The sequence below is a fragment of the Anolis sagrei genome, chromosome 2 (assembly GCF_037176765.1).
Source record: "Anolis sagrei isolate rAnoSag1 chromosome 2, rAnoSag1.mat, whole genome shotgun sequence".
Classification (NCBI taxonomy): domain Eukaryota; kingdom Metazoa; phylum Chordata; class Lepidosauria; order Squamata; family Dactyloidae; genus Anolis; species Anolis sagrei.
Window position 1 is genome coordinate 239,571,655 of NC_090022.1, and position 23,255 is coordinate 239,594,909.

Sequence of the window (23,255 nt, forward strand, 5' to 3'; positions counted from 1 at the left end):
AACTCAGAGCATATAACCGTTGTAGTTACTATTAGAAAGAATGCTGCAATTCAGCTTTTAGTGATCACAGAGGGATCTGTCTGGCTTTTGAATGTTTCTGTAAAAACTCAAAGTATGTGCATTTACGATAAGTGGTTATTAAAGAGTTTAAGTCTTACCATTTTTGTACTCTGTGGATTTGCTCACAGCAAAACCAGTACATTTCTTTTAAACAAACACAGACTTTATTGGCTGACACTGGCTCTATCTTGTCCAGCCTCCTGCTTATCCTCTCAAAGTAATTAATGTGATTAATTTACAAGTAATTTAGCCAAGAAGAGGATGTAAATCTTTGTTTTAAAAAACAGTTAGAAGTCCAAGTCTTGGTTAAAAACTGTGTCTTGAAACCATCCAGACCCTCCTACTGGCTTGTCAGCTCTGGGTTATTTTCAGAAAACTGGAGTTGAGCTCCTTAGATTCAGTTGTACATTTTTCCCACAGAATTGCTTGGTATGTACAAGTGGGAGAGTGAATAGTGGCCGCTATTTAGCCATTGTTTAGTCTAGTGCATGCCTGTTTACATCTTCTCTCTGGATTTATAAGCTGCTATGACAAAACAAAGGTTGTTCTTACTTGATTGAAGAGCCTCTTAGTTCTAGCACCTGGCAGCATGCAAGGATCATTTTGTGAATTGATTTTTATAATAATTTACTGTTCTTTGATTTTATTTTTTACTGTTCTTGTTGTATGAGTTCCAAATAAGAGTTGAAGCATTGTTGGTTTGTTTATTCATGTAGCATGAAAGATATCCCTTCCCGGTATTTTGTACAAAAAATATAAGCTTTATGCAATGGCATTAGGAAAATGAGACAGATGTAAAACAACAAACAATCTTGCTTCTTGCCACGTAAACAAAGTTTTCCAATCCGTGTACTTTGTTGCTAGAGCGCATGAATATGAATCTTTAAAAAAAATAAATATCAGCCTGAATTTTAAGTGTACCATTACTGTCCAGCTTTGCTACAGGAAACATGGACTTTGGAGATGAGAAAATTCCATTTTGATGTTCAATTAACTAATAGGTTCATAGGTACTCTTATTAGAATATAATTATTTGCTGTCAGGTAACATTCTTCTACTATGAGCTGCATAGCTAGTATGAGAAGTTAACAATTTGCTTTGGAATCATTTTACAACAAATCAATTTTGTTGCATTATTGCACCCAACTTATATTTCTCTGCACTGGTCAGGATGGTAATAATGAAAGCAGATTCTGTTTCAAGCATCTTGGAATAAAGACAAAAGGCATTGAGTTGCAGCTAGCTTGTTAGTAGAACAAGATGCTTAGTGAAGGGCATTCCATGGCTCTCCATAGAAACTAGATAATCTCACCGACTGGAGTGGATAGCCTTGGTTCCTTTGGTTCTGTGGGTATATGAACCAGCACTGTACTCCCTTGAAGTGCTATTAAGTTATAACAGGCTTATAGAAAAGTAGAGTAGTAGATAAATATTTCCTATCAATATGTGGTTGACATAATCAAGGTAATTACATTAATGGGAGTCATTAACATTGCTCTCAAAGCATCCTTAGTTCTAACTGTGTGTGTGTGTGTGTGTGTACACTTGTGAATGTGTACAGAAATAAACTATAGTAAACTACCATCTGTGGTGCTCTAGCTAAGATGCCAGTAACCCTTAAACGGAACTGTTGAAGGATTAAATTGTTCTTGATTAATGTAATTGGTTAAAGACTTAGGAAACATAAGTACCTGAGACTCCCTACCATTGTGGGATGAGAGGATCAATTTTGAAACGTTTTAAATGCTGCAGAGATGCCCTTCAAATGGCATGCTCTTTCACTTCTGCCCTAAAAGGATTTCTGCCTCAAATAATCAGGCCAGTTGGTAAGTTCTGAACAAACGGTGCCATGTGTAGATCCAATATACTTGAAGTGTGCACATTAAGTGGTCAGGAGTCATTTTCAGCATCTGATTTCAAACAACATGGTTTCTTAACAATTTTACTGAAAAATTTACTCATTAAAACAAGTATCTGAAAGAGTCTCATTACCAAGCAAAGATATCTTTTGAAACAAAAACCTGAATTATAATCATTGTTATAAGTTTTCAATCAACTCTTCATACTACGTTCTTATCAAACATGTGAGAGAAAATCTTTAACTGAAATTTAAAAACCAGCCAATACGTTGTATCATAACAAGTATGCAGTTCTTGCTTTTTGTCATGTATCACAAGATGGTTTAGCCATCTTTCATAAAACAAGGTTTTAGGCCTACTAAAGATCTACCTGGTGGCACAGTGGGTTAAACTGCTGAGCTGCTGAACTTACTAACCGAAAGATCAACGGTCCGAATCCGGGGAGCGGGATAAGCTCCTGCTATTAGCCCCACTTTCTGACATCTTAGCAGTTTGAAAACATGCAATTGTGAATAGATCAATAAGTACCACTCTGGCGGGAAGGTAACAGCGCCCCATGCAGTCATGCTGGCTATATGACCTTAGAGGCATTTACAGACAATGCCGGCTCTTCAGCTTAGAAATGGAGCACCAACCCCCAGAGTAAGACACTACTAGACTTAATATCAGGAGAAAACCTTACCTTTACCTTAAAGATCTACATCATAGGCAATTTAACATGTGTTTTCATCATTGTAATTTGGAATAGATGTAGAATCTCACCTTCAGAAAACAAGTTTCTTGTTTTTCATGATTACACTGGAAGCTTTGTTTGGAATCCTAAAAGTTTAGAATTGATGCAAAGCTCATCTGTGCTTTCCTTTTAATACAAAAATGTCTACTGTATTCCAGAAAAGATGATGTCATTGATGTCCGTGTAATGTTTTTATACAGTTTTACTTTATTTTTGTGCGTGTTGATTATAAATTGACTTCAAAGGAATATCTGCACCATGGCAGTCTGTTTTTCTGCAGAATTTTTACTCCACTGTAACATCTGTTGAGGGACTCCATGGGGACTTCTAGAGTCCATTATTAAACTGGCAAAGCTGTGAAGGAAAGTTTGTGTACATTTCTGTGAGATTTAATGGAGTTTCTTGGTTTTTCTTTAGCGTGAGCAAGAGAGTGCTATCGCCCGTCTTAAAAAGCAGCAGCAAGAGCTTGAGCACATGAGACTACGGTACTTGGCAGCCGAGGAGAAAGAACTGGGGAAGGCTCAACGGCAGGAGTTAGAGGATATCAGAAATGAACTGAACAGGTATTGTATCATTTGTTGGATTTTTACTTCTTCTGCTGAATAGGTGAAAGTTCGGCAAAGTCAAATTTAATTGGCTGTCACTCCAGTAAAGGAACACAGCTTTCTGTCCCTTAGGTAATATTTGCCCATTTATAAAATGTAACACTCTTGTATTATAGGAAATCTATGCCAAAGGCCACCAGACCCAGTTTTTTTATCTTGACTGCAGCTATATTACAAGAAGCCTTTTTTACCTTTTGTTCTAAGGCTTGGGGGACAGAAAACTGTATTTAGAATCTAAGCAAACCTGTTTGCTACAAAAGAAGACACATTAATAGCTCCTTTTCTCACATTTCTAGTGAATATAGCACTTTCTGTTTTAAATGGCTCAATATTTCCAGTGTCTCTTGTGCACTGAACCAGTTTAATTCTTCTTAGAAATCATTTAAGTCTCATAGGCACTTAATCAAAGACATTGTCTTCCAGCAATAGACATGCAATAAACTATAATACTGGATAATAGTGTCTTGTTCCCTTTCAGCTATGCTTTTAAGTCTGTTAATTTCAGTGAAAATTTTATTCTTCTTTAGGTTGAAACAAGAAGAAAAACAGTCCCAAAATTCTCAAGATGTTTTGGGGGTGCAGCTGCAAAATTCTCACATTCGGCAAGCAGATGAGACCTTAGATGACTACCTGGCTAGACTAATAGAGGAGAGGGATACCTTATTGAGAACTGGTGTGTATAATCATGAAGACCACATTGTGAGTGAGCTTGATCGCCAAATCAGTGAAGTCCTTGCCAAAAGAAGCAGAAGCAAGTAGCAGAACGTTCTGCACGACATTTTTGTCAAATAATTACGTTTTGTTGGATCCTAGATCCTTGCACAACAGACTGCTTTTGATTCTCAAGACTTACTACACCATAAATGTGAATTCCTTTTCTTGAAGAGAAGCATGGACTCAATTTTTTAGATTATTTTAAAAGTTTGTAAATATTTTACTATTTATTTTTGTAGAAGGTTGACTACATCATATCCCCGTCCTATTGATGGAGCTTATTTATAGTCGTCTTCTAAATTTAAGTTCTACATTTTATTCAGTTTTTGATTTCTTGTTTTTTTATTATTATTTCCCCCCTGGTTGTTTTATACATTTGTATCAAAATAGCATATCAATAAAATTGCGCCAAAATTTTGAAGAAATTGAACATCCTTTGTGCTTCATTTTCCCTGAAAATATTCATTTAATTATAGATTGATTTAAACTGCTATTATAGCTATTCAGATGGCTAGATTATTTCACCAGAAATTGTTTGATGAGGCTCTTTCTTAGTTTCTTCTGAATCGTAAAATCCTTTTAAATGAAATTGGGTATGATCCATGTTGTTCATTCTTAGAGCTAATTCAAGTCAATGAGAGCCAGTATGGTGCAATGGCTTGAGTTTTGGACTATGATTTGAGAAAAGGAGTTCAACCCGCACTTAGCCATGGATACTCATGAAGCAATCTTGATCAAGTCACGCTCAACCTCAGAGGAAGACAAAGGCATGCTGCCTCTGAACAGATCTTGCCAAGAAAACCCCATGATAAGTTGGAAATGACTTGAAGGCAAACAGCAACAACAGCTGAAATCAGTTGGTGTTACATCTTTGTCAATGGGTTTGCTTGAAATGTCAACATCTGGATCAGACTAAGCAGAACAAGTGCTTTCCTTATTTGTTCCTTTTAATGGGCCAATACAGGGATAGATGAAATAATATCACAGTAATGTTTAGCAGAATATGCACAGCTTTTAAGCATACGCTCACATCTCTGAATTGTCTAAACAAATCCCACAATTAAAGAACAATAGATCTGATAACAGATACTATAATCTATCCCCATAACCACTTGATACATACCATTTTTTCCATGTCATTATTATTTCCATGTTGAAATACATGTATATACCATCTAAATCAAAAGCTAACCCTACTTGTTAGTCTTACTAAATCATATCCCATTGATTTCAGTGGGTTTGTTCTAGATGGGATTGATCCCATCGAATTCTACAAGGGCGAATGTGGTACTTGGAATCTTGCTGAATGCACTAACTCTCCCTGTGTAGAAATTATACTGCTATTTGTGTATTTTAATATCTAAATATTCCTACCTAGAGATTCTATACCAGGCATGGGCAAACTTCAGCCCTCCAAGTGTCTTGGACTTCAACTCCCACAATTCCTAACAGCCAGTATTGTGGGAGTTAAAGACCACAATACCTGGAGGGCCAAAGTTTGCCCTTGCCGGTTCTATATCTATAGATTTGGATATTGCCATACATAAATATAAGGAATCATTCTTTATAGGCTTTTGAATTTTAAAAAGGTATCTAAAACATGATGTAAAGAAACAAACTTCACATCTATCAAATAAGAGGCTTTCTCTTATTTTCAAATCAGAAACAAGATTAAATCAAGATAGAATAATATTAAATGTTATATGACATCTCATCTGCATTGTGAATAGGAATGTGTATCTCAATCTATTAATAGGAATAATATTGAATTTTAGTAAAGGTAAAGGTAAAGGTAAAGGTTTCCGCTGACATTAAGTCTAGTCGTGTCTGATTCTGGGGGGTCATGTTCCTCTCCATTTCTAAGACGAAGAACTGGAGTTGTCTGTAGACACCTCCAAGGTAATGTGGCCAGCATGCCTGCATGGAGTGCTGTTACCTTCCCGCAGAAATGTTACCTATTGATCTACTCACATTTGCATGTTTTCAAACTGCTAGGCTGGCAGAACCTGGGCCTAATAGTGGGAGCTCACCCTACTCCCCAGATTGAAACAGCCAACCTTTTGGTCAGCGAATTCAGGAGCTCAGTGGTTTAACCCACTGCGCCACCGGGGGGGGGGGGGGGGGGCTTGTTTTGAACATTAACTGTGGATTATTGGTTACAAATAGTACCTTGTTGTACACAATTCCAGATGGATTCAAACTTCTGTAGCTGTGATCAATGCCGATGATTTCTTTCATTGCATCTTGCATGCTTTGAATGCGATTGTCCTACTTCTTGGCAGGGGGTTGGACTGGATGGCCCACGAAGTCTCTTCCAACTCTATGATTCTATTATGGTCATGTTATAAGAGATTGATTGACAGTAGGTGTGCTCCTTCTAGAAGTAGACAAATAATCTGATCCCCACAGTATGGCTTACATGGCTTAAGGCAAGGCTATATTGTTACATTAAAGTTAATCCCAACTGGACTAGATATCAGTGGAATTTACATATATGTGAACATGTTGCACATTTACAGTGGGTCTACCCTAGATGAGTCTCACTGGATTTAGCACAGAATCTTTAAAAATTCTGAGACTGTAAGCTTAACCTTCTTTGTGTTGATTGTCTTGTGTAGGCAGTTGTAACAAAAGTAATCAGGGTCAATAAGACTTGAAAATCAGAAGCCATGACTAAACACAATATTCATGCCTAAGGCCCATTTGAACATAGAATGTGTAGAAAGTTATTTTTTTGCAGAAGAATGGTACTTGTTGAAGACAAATACATCTTACATAGTAAATATTGTCCAGTCTTCCACATAGCAGTATACTATATTAAGTTTTAGTTTAGTATTGTGAAACAAAGCCCAATTAAGAAAATATTCTGCTTGAACATTTTCTCCACATAGTAATTATTAGCTTCCTTATTAGAGACTACATATTTTTGTATTGTTTGTGGCCTTTTTCCTAATACAAACTTAATGTTAAATTATGAAGAAGGCCACAAATAATACTTAAGTTCTTATTAGTATAGTTAATGTAAATAACATAATGAACATTGGCTGAGATTTTTTATTTAAGTAAATCTGAAAAGGGGATGTATTGCTCTTTGTATAGCTTATTTTTATTATTATTTGACCATTTGTAGTATGGTAGTATAAAGCAATTCACATGTAAAATACACTTGCTGTTAAAATTTGCCATCCTGGTAATAATGAAAACTTATTAAAAGAGCAATATCTTGGTCATGTTAAGACATTTGTGTTTAGTCATTTATGGTGAAAGGAAATGCTCAATCATGTTATTTTTATATATATTAGTACTCATGGTAATACGTTTCCATAGAGCAAAAATATGTGCTTATGTTAAAGTTATTTCAAACACTAGAGGGGGCCTTAACATTAAATAAAAGCTGTTTTTAGAGTCCAAAGTATTTTGTAAGCTTTGATGAACATTAATGGAATGGATTTGTTTTCAAGGTTTAAATTATCCTCTTTGTGTTTAAAATCAGATTATACCCTGCTTTGCACATATGCACACAACCAACATTGAAATTAAAATACAAAGATCTTAAATGACAGATGGCCTTGTACAGGATATGCTATGTTACATCTGAACAAAACATTTGTGAATCTGCCAAACAGATCTGTGATCCAGGGGTTCACTTAAGTTCTAAACAAGGATTTTCTGGAGATGATCCAATGCATTCCACTCTGATAATGCCAATCAATGTAAGAGAAGAAGGTGCGTTGGGACCAGTTTCCCCCTTGCTTTTTGACCAAATAAGCAAGGAATAGTGTCAAAAATGAGCTAAAGCTTTGAATACTAAAATTCAAGATGTCTATAAAGATTTTTGTTGTTTATTCGTTCACTTCCGAGTCACTTCCGACTCTTTGTAACCTCATGGACCAGCCCATGCCAGAGCTCCCTGTGAGCAGTCTCCAACCTAAGCTCCTTCAAGATCAAGCCACCCAGTAGCATTTGACCATCTTCTGACCTGGAAGTCCCATCTTCCAATGGTATACTGACATATATCTGGTTGATTCATTTCGTTTTCATGGCAAGAATACTGGGGTGGCTTTAACCTTCCCATCTTGGGTGTCCCTTCTATGAAGATAAATATTGAGAAAAATGTATAAGTAGAAGCAATAGAGTTGAATTTTATAAACAACCCTTATTCTAAAGTACTTGACTTAGAAATTGGTCCTCAATAAAAACTGTTCTTCCTAATTGTATATTTGTAACCTTTTTGGAAACAAATGCAAGTCAGAATATTATTCTCCCTTAGGTTTAAATTTTGCTTTAGTAACATCTATGTGTTTTTTTTTTCTGAAGCCTGTTCTGAAATCTTGGGAGATATGCAGTATTAACTTTAATGCTTTGACAGAGAGGAAAAACAAAAAGCGAGGAAGGGGTAAAGAAAAGAACATATTTGGAATTAGGATTCATGAGCTTGGAAGAAGTTGGGGAGTTCTATAAAGAAAAATATATTATTTTGGTGGGTTTGAAATTTGAGTTTGCTTTAGTTTTCCATATATATTTTAAGCCTTATGGGCAGTTTCTGTTTATATGTTGCAAACTCTTCCCAATCCCAAGATTTTCTCTGCAGATACATTGCAGACAGACTGTGGTTTCTCACTGACTCATGCTTCCCCCTTCACTGGAAACCAGTTTAGACATTTCCTTGGTTTAGTCACCCTACAGCGAGGTGAACGAGAGGAGGATTGGAAGAGCTATATCCAACCAAGCTTTGCTTTTGATCTCTTCAGAGGTAAAACTTTGGAGAACAGAAAAGCACAATCTAGACAGACATGGTCCTATTCAAATAGTTGGGCCACAATTATGAACTTACGAGTCAGGACATAATTTAACCCACTGTGTGTTTACCTATCCTCAGCATCAACAAGACAAATCTTTAAAATACTTCAAAAAATTGAACAAGTAGGATTGTTGAGAATGTTGGTATAACAGTTTGTAATTACTGGGTTGTAGGTTTTTTTGGGCTATATGGCCATGTTCTAGAAGCATTCACTCATGACGTTTTGCCTGCATCTATGGCAGGCATCCTCAGAGGTTGTGAGTTTGTAATTAATCTGCAAGTGAACACAACTGACAGAACAGATTCCTAATACAGACCTCATGTGACATACAGGAAATTTTGGGAATGTATAAGGAAGAGTAAGAAAATGGAAGGTCTTATTTTGCAAAAGTCTGTTAGAATGACATTAGAACGGCATTGATGGCACCCAACATATGCAATTGTGGCATTGGGGAACTAAAAAAATAGTAACAGAATTCAATGATAAGGCCATATCTAGAAATATCTGACTATAGCATTTGTTTTTACACTTGCCATTTATGATGATAGTCACATTACTGTTCCAGGCACCAAGATACACCCTACAAAATAAATAAACGCAAAAATGTCTACAAAAAGTTCATTAGAGTCGAGATTTACATTGTTAAGTGAAAGCTGGCTGTAGACTATATGTATGTATGTATAGACACACACACACCATAGACACATTCTAAGTCACTTTGATATTCTCTTTAGGCATGCTATTTTTAGAATGTCTGTTTCAATATTAGTATTTGGCAAATCCAATGTTATTGTACAATGACCAAGACAAAGTCCTAGTTTAATGAGGTAAATATTACTACAGGCCATCAGAATACACAATCAACACTTTATTTAATTTTGCTACCGCAGTTCCTAAATAATCATAGTCTGTCTTTGGTGTTGAATGGGAAGCCCATTTCTGCAATTGTGTTAAAGGAAAGAAAACTAGAGAATGACAGCAGCTATATATGTCGATCTCATTTCATTTGCTTCTCCAGAGGACTGTATTAGTGTTTTCATTAGAAATGTTTTTACAGATGTTGGCTCTCCAGATATGAACTCTCTGTAGTAGAGAGGTGGTCAGAAGTTTGGCATCCAGAACAAAAAGAGAAATCAATTCTGAAAGACTAATTTATAGAAAAATAATTTACTGTCTTTATGATGTATAAATGTATAGTAATTCTACAGAGGCTTGAGAATAGAGTAATTGAATTCCAACTAATATAGGAGTGTTTGCTATTAGTCTTTTAAAAAGAAATCTGTCATTCATCATGATAAAGGACTAAAAAAAGCACCCATAAATAACATTTTTGGAAAAGTTGTACCCGCTAATGTATATATAAATATTTTCTTTTTCATTTGAAGTACCTATATTAATGTGGCCTCATTTCTAATAGCAAACAGTGTTTTGGCCCACATTTCATCTATGTGGTGATTTGATGTGTGTCTAGTATTTGAGCCCAGCACATATTTGTGTGTGTGTAGAACCTCCATTGTGGTAAGTTTTCAACTATTATTCATTCGGCATCCAAAATAGAGAAAAGTACTCAAATCTGTTTTTCTCCCAAGTTGTTTTAAATAGTGACATTACTCTAAAATAATGTGTACTATCCCCCAAATAATAATAAAAAAAGAATAGCATTGTGTATTTTGAACAGCACCATATAATAGTGGTTTCACTTCTTTTCTGTCTTCCACTCTCATATTTTCATTCAGCACTAAGGGATGATGTCACTAATTCAAATTGCACTTCATATACTCTATTGAGTATGGTATAATAGTTTGGGCATTGTATTATAATTCTTGAAACCAGAGTTTGATTCCTCATTTAGCCATAGAAATCTGTTGGATGACCTTGAGCAAACCACACATTCTAAGCCCCAGAATCCCATGATGGGTTCCCTTTGGGGTTACCATAAGTTGGAAACAACTTGAACGCACACAACTACAAAACATTCAATTCCAGTGAAGACTAGATTTTCCCTCTGGCCATGCAAACTCCTCCATCTTTCAGAAACTGATTCAGAGCTGCTGGCACAGGAACTACATCAATAAAATATAGACATATATCAGAATGCATTGTTGGCTTCTACAAAGTAGTAATGGTATGTTCAACTTTAAATTACAAAATTACTCAGACTAGATGGAAAGCTGTATGGTCAGTAGAATAGCCTTTAATGCCCTGGAGGAGTGAGAAAATTCATCTTATATTGCATACAAGATTAAAAATATTGGTAAAATAACAGGTTTTAATAGATAACTGGATGGATGGATGGATGGATAGATCATTGATAGACAGATATTAGTGTACTAGAGCACAAGCTGAGCTTAAGGATAAGGATTTCCAACTGGTTCTTTGATCTTCAAGAATACTTCAATCATTTCCATGAAATTGTATGTCAAGTTGGGTTGAGTAATGTCCCATGTTTATTTTCTGTTTTCATGTCAGTGCTTCTTTTGAAGGTGAAAGAAAATTTTGGCTTTATTATAGAAACTATCATGTAACATTTGTTAATGTATGCCTTTGTAGGATTTACTGAATGTAAATTGGGTGTAATGTTGGTTGGAATTCTTGTTTGGTCAAGCTGTCAATGCTTTGTGCAGCATCATGGTATCTGGGCATAAGAATACAAGACTAAATCAAAGACCTATTATGCCGTCGCTACCTGGGAATCTATAGTTCTTAGTGAAAAAACAAGGACGTGGCAACTTTTCCCCAGGGGATTGCTTCTTGCCTTCCTTTAGAGAACTAGAACTCTCGAGGATCAACAAGACACTATAGATAACTCAAAATAGGTATTATTGTTTACAAAGAGTTACCTTTCTGAGGCATTAAACTTGATGTTCCAAAAGGGGTAAAGAAAATATACATTGCAGTCTCTGGTTGTCTTGGGTCCAAGGAGTTTTCCAGCTGAGTAGCTTCCAAGTTCCCTCTTTCTCAATGGCTATGAGGTCTAAACGCTCACAACCCCAGTCCAATTGCCTATATTGAAGACACAAAGTCTTCCTCTTGATGCCAAAGGACTGGTTTGAAGGTGCTTAGGATTCCTCAACGTCATCCAGATGAGCTGGGCAAGTATGAATCCTGAGGGTATAAACTTAAGAATTGGTGGTAAGAAATGACTTGACCAAGGGCTTTGAGCCAAGCCTTTCGCACGTCCATCTGGTGAGCTTTTTGGTGGTAAGAATGAAGACGAAAATGTTGCTTTTCTCCCTAGAAAGGGGTAGAGTCAAACAATTGAACTAGGGGAGCAAGCCAATTGATGTAAAACAACATTGATTGACAGCTGTAGATAACCAATGAATTCAACTATATACATTTACAAGGTAGACAGGCAAGTCTGGACATGTTACAACAGTTCAAACCTTTGCAACTTAAAGTTTTACATACAGGTGGCGCCAGTTGCGCCGTCACACCTATCTAATCCAACATCCTGCTCACAGTCAGTTCATCCATGGGGAGCCTATGGAAGGACTAATCATTAAACCTTATTGAGTTGTCTCTGGTTTCAATATTTAATACTGAACTTTCTGCTTTGTTTATGGAATGCAGAGAATCACAGTAGTGTTATGCTGGTGTTGTAGCTTTTAGCACTGAGAACTGCAGATCTGGTTTTTGTATTTGGGTGGGGAGTATTTTCCTTGGCTAAACCAACAAGTGGTTGTCCTACCCCAAAAGTATATTTCTACTCTACATGCTTAAAATTATTTTACATTAACATTGCATACTTCTCAAAAATACTGTTCAGTCTGATAAATATGAATGATATCTAATTGTGTACCATTATGGGTTTACTATAAACCCATAATGGGGGGTATGACCCCTCCCTCCCTAATTTTTGTTCATTTGGTTTAAGTATAGGCTCCATATTCTTAATCATCTCTTCAATGCATGATCTGTTGATTTTAGTAACATCTGTATATAGAAACTCCTGGTCCATGTCTCCCCTGATTATAAGGCCATGCACTATATTAATGTACCTAAAAGTTAGAATAAACACCAAAAAATCTGCTGGGTGATAGAGAAAATAAGCCCAGTGAAAAGGGGAATCCTCTACAGTGTATTATCAAAAATGTTAATCAGCATCCTATTCTGATCTCAGAAGCCAATGTTCTCCTGCCTCTAAACTAATTATTGTAAAAAAAAAAATCTGTTTAGTTGACAGGAGAAGTAATTATGAAAATGTCTTTATTATGGTCTGAGGGTTCCCTGGAAAGTGTCAGTTGTGGCTTAGGAAGAAATGTTACCCATTCTGGCAGGATGCAAATTGTTGTTGCTGGCAAACATATTTTTCTTGTTTGCAGTTTATTCTATATCATCTTATGATAAACCTATCAATTTTAAACCAATGAAATTAAAGTGTGAAATACAATGGAAATAGACGAATGTAATGGGTAATTTTGTCACGTGTGGTGGACATATAAATAGCAAAAAAGTAGTGGATTTAATTATATAAACGGGTTTATTGCTACCAAGAAAAATACTGGAAGACTTATTTTATGTTGTTTAGATAAGTTTTGTATGCGTTGTTTATTTCTTGTATTTTTGCTTTTTTTAAGATCCTTTGGGTAGTTGTCTAAAATTTTGTTACACATTTGCAATAGAAACTACATTTTAAATTATGAAATATATTTATACAAGAAGCATGATACTGGTGTGTTGTATAGTGAGATCTTTGAACCTTTATTACATGTGTTCATATGCACTTATTAACTTTCCTGTGTTGTTCATGTCTATCACTGATATTATTTGTTGTAATTCTAAAACCAACATATAAATTGGATTTGCACTAATCCCATTTTATTGATTGAAAGACTGTGTTAGCTAAAAAAATTATTGGGTGCCTTAATGTTGCTTCTGACTTACTGTGACCCTATGGTGACCTTGTATGGGGTTTTCCTGGCAAGATTAATTCAGAGTGGATTTGCTTTCCTCTGGAGCTGGGGGAGTATGGCATGTCATGGGCATTCACTTTCAACTCTATTGTACACATGCAAAATTTTCTGGTATTTTGCTACACTACTATGGTCTAACCTGGTAGGAGAGGAGGTTGTTGGGTGACACCAACCCTATTAACACCACTATTGAGAACACAGTCAAGCCAGAACAATAGTAACTTGGCAAGATGATCCACAAGAGAATAGTTCTGCATTGATTTGCAGTGAACACTGGGTTAACATCCAAAGCAATTATGAATCAACTTTTACCATTTAAAGCATTTATAAATTCTGGAAAATATGAAATAGTCCAAATTTATTTGTTAATACTCATAAATATACCTCTTTGTTAAAATAAGTATATTGATTCTATTTGTTCTTATAGTAACGATTGTCATGGCTATTAAGCTACAGTTTTTGTGTTATCTTTCCCAGTTAATGTATCTAATTCCGCCAGTCTCAAGCAACTAAACCTGAAATGAAAGCCTGCGATATATTATCAAATTGAAAACGCTTTTGCAGAACAAACATAGGATTTAGCTTGGATAAACAGCAGAGAGCCCTACGTCTTTTATGTCCAGAGCTCAGAACTGGAAGAAGAAAATGACTATAAATCATTCTGACAAAACAACATAGCATAAATGTATGTTTATTTAAAACTTTATACAATCATTTATCTGCGCTATTGCTCAGGGTTTTGAGGCAATGTGGCAAGCAGTGACATGACCAATAGAGATGGTCCTGCTGCAGAATCTGTTTATGGGAACACTGCTAAAATACTTATGCAAGAATAGTTCAGGTGTAGATGGCACACTGTGGACTGAAAAATTCAACCATAATAGCTTCCCTGCCTTATTTTCTTCAATATAATGTGTAATATGATACTATTAGAAATTTAAGAGGCATTTGGTAAGTGATTTTTTCCAATTCCATTATGTTTTTTAAAAATTAATTTAAAAATGTTCTTGATCAATCCTGATAAATATGTTTTTATTCTTATTTTCAAGACATGTTATTGTTATTCATTTGTCCCAGAACTTTGTTTAATGTTCTGTGACAGTGTAGGCAACTAAACAGTGGTCAAGATCCAAGTTTTCCTCCTGCTGTTGTCTTGTATGGACATATTTTAGGTAACCTGGAAGTGAAATCTAGTGACTTCCAGTTCCCAGTTCAGGCTGGAAATCATGTTTTATGGTAATCTGGGGAGAAAGGGCTAATGAAGAGAGAGAAATAGTTTCTTTTTGCAATGGATTTGGATATTGATAGACATTTGAAAAACCTCAGGTTCAGGACACAGAATCCAGAGGTGGAAGAACCATCTGCTCCAGTCCCCCCTTCCAAGAAGCCCCTACCATGCAGGAATACACAATCAAAGCACCCTTGACAAATGGCCATCCAACCTCTACTTAAAATTATCCAGAGAAGGAGACACCACCACACTCCGAGGCAGTATATTCCAATACGGAACAGTTCTTACCATCAAGAAGTTCTTCCCAATGTTTAGGTGGGATCTCTTTTCTTGCAGTTTAAATCCATTGCTTCATGTCTTAGGGCCCTTCCACAAAGCCCCACACCCCAGAATATCAAGGCAAAAAATCCTACATTATCTGAGTATGGACTCAGATAACCCAGTTCAAAGCAGATATTGTGGGATTTTCTGCTTTAATGTTCTGGGATATAGGGCTGTGTGGAAGGGCCCATAGTCTCCAGAGCAGCAGAAGACAAGCTTGTCTCCTTCTCAATATGACGTCCTTTTAAATATTTACATGCTATTGTGTCCCCTCTCAGCCTGCTTCCCTCAAGCTCCAAGTCATTCCTCACAGGGCTTGGTTTCAAAACCTTTTGATCACCCTTCTTTTGATATGTTCCACCTTGTCATCATCCTTCTTAAATTGTGGTGCCCAAAACTGGACACGGGATTCCAGGTTAGATCTGCCCACAGCAGAATAGAATGAGACTATGCCTTCCCTTGATCTCAACACTAAACTTCTATTAATGTAGCCTAGAATCCCATTGGCTTTTTTAGCTGCAGCATCACACTGTTGACTATGACATAGGTCTTGATGTTTATCCCACACTTGCCAACCCTTGTTCTGGGAGGAAAGATATAGTAGATGAATATTTATATTCCCCCTTTCCAAGAATACAACTCAATAACACATGCTCTTCAGACATAAATAGTAATCACCAAGAGGGTGGTTTCAGATTATGACCTTATGTTTTGGGTAGATTAATGTGGATGAAATGTACCTTCACATAACATGGCCCAAACTCTGAATGTGCTGACGTTTGCATTGGGCTTTGCCATGGGTTAGCAGTACATAGTTAGTTACTGCACTTTCTTGAAGACCCTGTTGTATCACAAAAACAAATTTTATCATTGAGCACATAAGATAGGACTTTCTCTGTGGCAGAATCTTAATCTTAATAATCGAATCTTAATAATGGAATCTTAATAATGGAAGTTCCCTTTAAATCCAGTTATGTCTAGCATGGATGTGAAAATATTTTTCTCCTGCTTTGCTCTGAATAGTCTTTGATAGATGTCTTAAACTCTATTATTTATTTTTGTAAAAGTTGGGGTCATGTTTTCATTTTGTCAAATTGTGTTAATTGCAGTAAAAAGAGCCATATACAATCATTTGAAGTAAATCGGTTGGAATTAGAAGATTAAGTATTGCTCAGATTATCTTGGAAAATTAACATGTGGTTCTATCCTTTTAGGCACTTTGTGATGTCTGTAAGCCCCTCCAAGTCCCTCTGGGGAGATGGTGGCGGGATATAAGATGATGATGATGATGATGATGATGCTGATGATGATGATGATGATGATTATTATTATTATTATTTCAAACCAACAAGATGAGTCCACAGCAGACACTCTGTTGGCTGTTGTATTGAATCACACGTCGGATACTTTCCTGTCGTAGTCAACTATGAATTGCACACATGGTATTCTTGCGCCTGCGCAATTCAACTTCGGAACCTTCTAGAATTAAAAAGAAGACATTTATGACATTGCCTGGCCCCGCCCCCCCTCCCCCCTCCCCTCTCGAGTATATCTAGCCCACGCGGGGCCAGGCCCCCTTCAGTTCTCTTTATCCGCCCAGCGATTCATCTAGAGAACCTTCTTCGTATCGACTCATAGGTAGACCTTTTGGCTTTGACCCGGACTGGCTCTCGTCTCTTTCTCTAACTCTGACCCGGACTGCTATTGACCTCTCTCTTGCCTTCTCCTTGACTGATTAGTTGACAGATCGCCCTAGCGCCAAGCTAATGGCGACCACGTCCTTTAAGAAGTGCGTCCGTTGTCCCAATACACTCCCGGACACGGACGGGCACTCGCTTTGCCTTACTTGCTTGGGGGAAGCTCACCTCTCCCAACCATGTAAAATTTGCCAGGCCTTCACGCCCCAGACCCGAAAGAACAGGGTCTCAAGACTGAAGGCGGCACTTTACGAGAGAGCCCTTCTGCCGCCAGCATTGCCCGCCCAGGCCGCCAGGCCTACCAGCCTACCTGGCTCCAAACCGCCCCAGCATGGCGGGCCCGCCAAGAAGAAAGTTAAGAAGGCAAGGGATGTTCTCCAAGATGGCGGCATGGCTTCTCCAGGGCCCCCGGGCTCTGACAAAAGGGCGGGAAGCGCGACGGCTCTCCACTCGCCACCGACGCGCCTTGCGCCCGTTCAGCAGCGTGGAGAGCGAGCGCCCCCTAGCGAGGCTACGCAGCTCCCGCCTCAGCAGCCCTCGACCTCGGCCCAGCCCCTCGGCCTGGCGAACTTGTTACCTCCCATAATGGCTGGAGAGGCGGCGCCCGCGCCTCCTGCGCCGGCTTCTCCCGAGATCGAGAAGCAGGCGCTTCTGCAGGTTCCTATGCCTGCTCTTACCCCTCCGATGTCTGGAGACGCGGGAGCGCTGTCAGGAGGAGCGGCCCCGCGCGATATCGAGGGCGCCCCGAAGGACCAGCTGCTGCTGCCGATGCCGGCCCTTCTTCAGGGAGGGGGCGTGGTTTCGCCCTCAATACAGATGGCGGGCCCCTCCCCTTCCATCTTTGGAGATACAGCCCCGCAGCAAGCCTCCCCTCCCTCGGTATCGGCCGAGCAGGAGGTCGGGGGCGAAGAGAGGGGGATGCAGCGCTCCGAGCCGCAGCGTCGCGGCTCGCGCAGATCGAGACGCGCGCGCTCCCCGTCCCGATCCTCCAGGATTTCCAGACGCCGGCGGCGTAGATCGCGTTCCTCCTCTGATTCTTCTTCCTCCTCCTCCTCCTCCTCCTCCTCTGGCTGCTCTAGAAGGAGGCGTCGTTCGAGGTGGTCCCGCGCCTCCTCCCACAGAGGACGCCGGATGCTTCCTCCAGCGCCTCCAGCCTTGCCCTTCCAGGGCTTTTGGCAGCTGTCGCCAGCGGGGCAGTATGTTTTTGTGCCTGCACCGGGACCGCCACAGCCGCCTTTCCCGATGGCATCGACACCAGCCATGCCCCTTCCTGTGCAGAGGATGACAGTGCCGGCTGCCCCTCCCCCTCCCCAGGGGCCTTCAAATGTGCTACCGGAGGACGCTCTTCATGTGTCTCGTCCATTGAATGGGTCATCAGGTAGGGGAGGAAACCCCATCCCTCCCTCCACCCTTGACACCCCCCCTCTCCCAATGCTTTGTGAAGGGGATTTACAGCTCACCAGTATCCAGCCACATGATTCAGAGGGACAGGAACCGGGATATGGACTTGAGGACGTTGACAACTCTGACTCAGGCCCTGACTCCCCTGATTTGGCCCAGGCCGCGGGGATTGCGGACGAGACTATGGACAGATCTCCTGATTTTAATAAATTCGCCTCCCTCGTTGGCAGGATGGTAAAGGCTTTGGACCTGCCGGCCCCAAAGCCTTCTGAGCATGTGGAGGACCCGATGTTCCCCTCAGATGAGCAGAACATCGCATCCCCCACCGCATTGCCCCCTCTCCCCTATCTGCTCAAGTTGGCCAGAGTGTCTGATGTAGCCCCCCCTCTGGTGGCGGCCGTCCCCAGGAGAGTAGATGCTCTTTATAAAATCGACCTGTCATCTGCTAAGTGGGTGTCCAATCCCCCTAGGCCAAACACGGTGGTGGCCGAAGTGGCCAAATCTAAGCGTCAGAAGGGCGCGTTGACCACCCCCCCTGATAGAGAGGGTAGAAAAGTAGACTCCCTGGGACGGAAGGCGCATCTCGCAGCGGGACTATTCACGCGAATGTCCCATTTTGCCACCTACATGAGTGGCTATCAAAAATTTTTGTGGACGCAAATCTTGCCTCATTTGGAATCCTTGCCACCAGATAGTCAGCGTTTCCCAAAGGCCTTGCAGGAGGAAGCCATTGTATTGTCACGTTTCCAGAAAGATTTTGCCAAACACTTGGCCGAGGCGGCGGGCAATCTTTTTGCCATCGCCACCTCGATCAGGCGTCATGCTTGGCTCAGGGCAGCTAATCTCTCCGAAGAGGGGAAAGCCCTGGCGGAAGACCTCCCACTACACGTGGATGGCCTTTTCAACCCGGAAACTGACGAAAAGCTAAAAAGCAAACAAGAAGTTCGCCAAACGGCGAGTAAATTCGGCTACTCATGGCAGCCAAGTTCCCAATCGAAGCCTAGATGGCAGCAGCAGCAGACCCCTGGCTTCCGCAGGAGTTATTCAAATTCGTTCGGGGGTCCTTACAGGAACCGCAACTCAGGTTTCTCTAGGTTCCAATCTGGCAGGAGGGCTCCCTATGGAGCCAGATCCAAATTTCAGTCTTTCCAGAACAAACCTAGATCCCAACCCGCCTCCAAGAAGCGGGTTTGACACGGAGGCGGGATCTTTAACGGCTCAGTTGGAGGGCGATTGCTTCTTGTCTTCGCAATCATCCGGTTGCCCGGCTGAGTTCACTAGGGCCTGTTGCCCGGTTTCGCCATCGTTCTATGTGAGGTTGACCCCATTCTTCGAGGTGTGGGCACAAATTACTGACGATAAATGGGTTCTTTCTATTGTTAAAAATGGTTACAGGATTGAATTTGAAGATGTACCCCCTACAGGGGAACTGATATCTACACCTGCTTCCCCTCCTTTGTCAGTGGAAGTTCAAGCTTTGTTAACCAAGGGGCCATTTCCGTTGTTAACCCTGTTATGTTTCAATACTGTTTTTTCTCTCGATACTTTCTGGTGAATAAACGAAGTGGAGGCTTCCGGGCCATTATGGATCTCAGATCCCTAAATAAACATATTGCTCCGAAAAGATTCAGGATGGTCACTTTGTCCATGATCATGCCGTTACTATTCCAGGGTGCCTGGTTCGCTACGGTGGACTTAAAAGATGCCTATTTTCACATTTCTATAATCCCGCATCACCGCAGGTTTCTGGCATTCATGATTGGCTCCCAGGCTTACTGTTATAATGCCCTGCCATTCGGCCTTTCGACAGCACCTAGGGTTTTTACTAAATGCATGTCGGTGGTCGCGGCCCACCTCCGCACTAGGGGAGTAACGGTGTACCCCTATATTGACGACTGGTTGATCGTGGGCAGCTCGCCTGAGCAACTAAGACACCATGTTTCTATCATTTTGTCTTTGCTCCAGTCTCTGGGTCTGGTCATCAATCCGGAGAAGTCCTCCCTCACGCCTTCCAAACGGATTCTTTTCATCGGGGCGCTGTTGGACTCCGTCTCCCAGAGGGCTTACCTTCCTCCAGACCGTTTCGTCAAGTTGCGGGAGCTGGTCAGACATGCTGTCGCTGCCCCCAGAGTCACAGCGAAACAAATTCAGGTGTTATTGGGCCACATGGCCTCGACCACGGCTGTCACCCCTTACGCCCGACTGAAAATGCGTCCCCTCCAGTTTTGGTTTCTCTCGGTTTTCAACCCCCTTGGGGACCACCCATCCACCAAGCTTTCCATTCCATCCAATGTCAAACACTCACTTGCGGAGTGGATGGACGAGCGTTGGGTATGCCAGGGCCTTCCTTTCCAGCCCCCATCCCCTGTCAGATCTATGACTACAGACTCATCCCTCTCGGGTTGGGGGGCACACTCCCAGGGTCTAATCGCCCACGGGATTTGGTCCACAAACGAAGCAGGCATGCACATAAATGTGCTAGAGCTTCTCGCGGTGGACAGAGGTCTGAAGTCTTTCGAAAGGGTGGTGACAGGAAAGGTCATTCAAGTACTTACCGACAACACCACGGTAATGTACTACTTGAACAAGCAGGGGGGCACTCATTCAGGACCCTTGCTGGACCTTTGCCTGAAAATATGGAATTGGTGCATCAACAGGGGAACCCATCTCATAGTCACTCACCTCCCGGGGGTGGACAACGGTCTCGCAGATGTCCTGAGCAGGAGCCCCATGTCCCACCACGAGTGGTCCCTGAACGGGGAGGTATCAGCCGACCTGTTCAGACTCTGGGGCACGCCGACAGTGGACCTGTTTGCGACTCATCAAAACACCAAGTGCCGGCTGTTTTGCTCCCGTTGTCATCCGATTCCGCAAATAGGCTGTCTGGGGGATGCATTCCTACACAATTGGGGGGGCAGACTGGTTTATGCATTTCCCCCGTTTCCTCTGCTACTCCGGGTGGTTGCAAAAATCAAAAGGGACAACGCACATTGCATCCTGGTGACGCCTTGGTGGCCTCGCCAACCTTGGTTTGCCCCCCTCCTCCAGTTGTCACGGAACAGCCTCCTTCGGTTTCGTCACAGGCCAGATCTACTGACGTCTCAGGGGGGGCAGGTACTGTATCCCGAAGTGCAGCAACTCGGGCTTACAGCTTGGCTCCTGTTGCCGAACCATTGACTGCCCTGTCTGACTTATCTGGACCGGTCCTCTCTATTATTGAGGCGGCTCATAGACCTTCTACAAAAAGATCGTATTTATATAAGTGGGCTAGATTTAAAAACTTTACTACACAAAGGGGTGTTACACCTGAAAAAGCGTCCATTTCGTTGGTTCTTGATTTCTTAGTTTCGTTATTTGACGCGGGCCTCTCGGGGTCGTCTTTGAAGTGTTATTTAGCCGCCATTTCTTGGTTTCGGCGGAAAGCGGGTCTTCCCTCGTGTTTTGGAGACCCTGTGGTTAGAACCTTTTTGAGAGGTGTTGCTAATACTAGGCCATGTGTTGCCCCTGTTTCACCTTCCTGGAGTTTGGAGTTGGTGTTAGCAGTTTTAATGAGACCTCCTTTTGAGCCATTGGCGACGATAGATTTGCCATATCTTTCTTGGAAAGTGGCCTTCTTAGTGGCCATAACGTCGGCTCGGAGGGCCAGTGAATTGTGCGCTCTACGGGTTGATCCCCCTTATCTTAAATTTCACAAAGATAAGGTTGTGTTGCGCACAGACATTTCCTTTCTTCCTAAAGTTTCGACGACTTTCCACATGTCACAAGAGATTGTTCTCCCGTCTTTTTTTCAAAACCCTACAACACCTTTGGAAAAGGGTTGGCATTGCCTGGATGTTCGTAGGGCATTGGCGTTTTATGTAGATAGAACAGCTGGAATTCGGAAAACGCCAAGGTTGTTTATTAAGTATCGCAAGGACGAAAGGGGATTGCCATTGTCTTCCCAGCGTTTTTCCTCCTGGGTGGTGTCCGCTATTAAACTGTGCTATAAACTGTCTGGTAAAGATTTACCTCAGCAGGTTAGGGGTCATTCGACCCGAGCGATGTCGACATCTGTTGCCTTTATGAAGGGTGTGCCACTGGACGCCATCTGCAGGGCCGCCATCTGGACAACGCCGGTTTCCTTTGTATCGCATTACAAGGTGGATGTTGTTTCCAGGAGAGCAGCGGATTTTGGGAGATCGGTTTTGTTCTCAGCGGTGGCATAACGCCCACCGTCCACGGTTAGTAGCTTGCTAGTCTACCATGTGTGCAATTCATAGTTGACTACGACAGGAAATTATAAGTTGCTTACCTGTAACTGTAGTTTCCTGAGTAGTCACCTATGAATTTGCACAACCCGCCCTTCCTCCCCTCGAGTGTTATGCCCCCGCTTTCTGCCGTTTTGGCGGAAGAGAACTGAAGGGGGCCTGGCCCCGCGTGGGCTAGATATACTCGAGAGGGGAGGGGGGAGGGGGGGCGGGGCCAGGCAATGTCATAAATGTCTTCTTTTTAATTCTAGAAGGTTCCGAAGTTGAATTGCGCAGGCGCAAGAATACCATGTGTGCAAATTCATAGGTGACTACTCAGGAAACTACAGTTACAGGTAAGCAACTTATAATTCCCAAGTGTCTAGGACTGTGTGATATATTGGTGAATAATATGTACATATCCCAGTAAGGTGTCCTTTTGCATCTGGCAGATGGTAATCTTGTCAGCGCCAACTGTGTTTAGGTGCAGGCCAAGGTCTTTAGGCACTACACCCAGTGTGCCGATCACCACTGGGACCACCTTTACTAGTGTGTGCCAGAGTCTTTACAGTTCAATCTTTAAATCCTCATATCGTGTCAGCTTTTCCAGTTGTTTCTCTTCAATCCTGCTGTTACCTGGGATTACAACATCGATAATCCAAACTTTGTTTTTTAACACGATCATGAAGT

At 41.1% G+C, this 23,255-nt stretch overlaps 2 protein-coding genes across 4 annotated transcripts in view; both read left to right on the forward strand.

Moving 5' to 3' along the window:
- The window catches only part of CEP120 (centrosomal protein 120), a 40,654-nt gene extending 36,258 nt beyond the window's left edge, over nucleotides 1–4,396 (forward strand). For both annotated transcript variants that reach the window (XM_060761969.2, XM_060761970.2), the window contains 2 exons: nucleotides 3,070–3,215; nucleotides 3,785–4,396. In XM_060761969.2, coding sequence (XP_060617952.2) covers nucleotides 3,070–3,215; nucleotides 3,785–4,016 — 378 coding nt within the window. In that variant the 3' untranslated portion in view covers nucleotides 4,017–4,396. The remainder of the gene's footprint in view (nucleotides 1–3,069; nucleotides 3,216–3,784) is intronic.
- A 15,449-nt stretch (nucleotides 4,397–19,845) lies between these two features.
- On the forward strand, nucleotides 19,846–22,923 carry LOC137096136 (uncharacterized). Of its 2 annotated transcripts, none has more exons than XM_067464470.1 (2): nucleotides 19,846–22,559; nucleotides 22,838–22,923. In XM_067464470.1, the coding sequence occupies exon 1, from the start codon at nucleotides 20,673–20,675 to the stop codon at nucleotides 22,542–22,544; it is 1,872 nt and encodes a 623-aa protein (XP_067320571.1). In that variant the 5' UTR covers nucleotides 19,846–20,672; the 3' UTR covers nucleotides 22,545–22,559; nucleotides 22,838–22,923. The 2 variants fall into 2 exon arrangements, with proteins under 2 accessions (XP_067320571.1, XP_067320572.1); XM_067464471.1 differs by having other exon boundaries at nucleotides 22,841–22,923.
- Nucleotides 22,924–23,255: the final 332 nt, after the last annotated feature.